A 1,267-nucleotide genomic window follows, 5' to 3' on the forward strand; every position below is an offset into this window, starting at 1 on the left:
GAGTGAAACAGGCTAAAGAATGCCAGGCTTGTGATATTTTGCAAGATCTCACATTTCGACTGTGAGAAACCAGAGCTATCAGTAGTCTGTCATGTTCTAAACAAGTGAGGATTGCTCTGTTAAGCACGTGCCAACAACTGCAACAGACGTTTTTGTATGTCTTCAGAACCGTGGAGGTGGACAGAGGAATCACGGTTATTTGGTAGCGGCTACAACCAGTGCACATAGTGTCAAAACTTTAGACAAGCAAAATCATACAAAGTGAGTTAAGTCTGTCACCGCTTGAGCAAATTTTTAATACTACGAAACGGCCTGATAAGATAGAGCTCGGTTTTTAACAAACAGTTGTGTGAAGCTGAGTGACACGTCAGACTGGCGATCTACGAGGTCACTTCCTGCGTGCCCGTCGAGATCCGCCTCTCTGTCGCACACGCCGTAATCAGAGCATCTTTGGTCTGGTCGCGCACTGCCTTCAGGAAGCTCATGATTCCTGAACCGCCTGTCCCACGCTCCTCCAGTGCGACGGGTGCCCTGACGAGCGCCCCGTGGTTCTCGGGAGAGGCCCTGGCCTCCGCCCGGAGGTGCCTGGCCTGGGATGCCGGCACAGTGACAAAACGCGACACCACGCTTATGTGGTAGCTGCGCAGGTCCACCAGCCGAGACACGCAGCGGCCGTAAGCCTCCGTCAGGGACTGGACAGCTCGTGCTCCGACAAAGGCCTGCAGGGATGGGCCGCGGGAGATGTCCTCAATGAAGCGTTTGTGAGACGGTGGCATGTAGTCTCTCATTCGGGTGAGGAAGGCACCTGAAGGGGCAGAACACTAAAGCTGAAAAACAAGCAACTGTCCTGCATGCCTGCATTCCATTGACTTACGCAATCTAATAAGACATCTAGTGTGCATCTCACGCCTACAGCCCAGACCTGAACCCGCTGCTGGAATAAGGACCTGTTGTCCAACCCAGACCTGTTCAACTCAGACCTGTCAAACCCAGACCTGTCAAACTCAGACCTATTGTCCAACCCAGACCAGTTGTGTAACTCAAATCTGTCCAACCCAGCCCACTGTAGTATGAACAAGCTAAATAATACACAGCTGAAATGCATAAAAACAGGCTTTTCACAGCACACAATTATATGTAGTGCATTTAAAAAACCTCAGTATAGTCACTGAGTATAACTAATTTTCTATATGATATAAATGCAAGTGTAACATAATATTAGAGCCATCACTCATCTGCGTAGCGTATAGTTAAACATAATATTAGC

The 1,267-nt window shown here is 49.1% G+C and overlaps 1 protein-coding gene across 1 annotated transcript in view; it reads right to left on the bottom strand.

Moving 5' to 3' along the window:
* Window positions 1–333: 333 nt before the first annotated feature.
* ido1 (indoleamine 2,3-dioxygenase 1) overlaps window positions 334–1,267 on the bottom strand; it is a 7,943-nt gene continuing 7,009 nt past the window's right edge. The window contains exon 10 of the mRNA XM_035536335.1: window positions 334–805. Coding sequence (XP_035392228.1) covers window positions 381–805 — 425 coding nt within the window. The 3' untranslated portion in view covers window positions 334–380. The remainder of the gene's footprint in view (window positions 806–1,267) is intronic.

Source organism: Electrophorus electricus, chromosome 18 (genome assembly GCF_013358815.1).
Source record: "Electrophorus electricus isolate fEleEle1 chromosome 18, fEleEle1.pri, whole genome shotgun sequence".
In the NCBI taxonomy this organism is placed as follows: Eukaryota; Metazoa; Chordata; class Actinopteri; order Gymnotiformes; family Gymnotidae; genus Electrophorus; species Electrophorus electricus.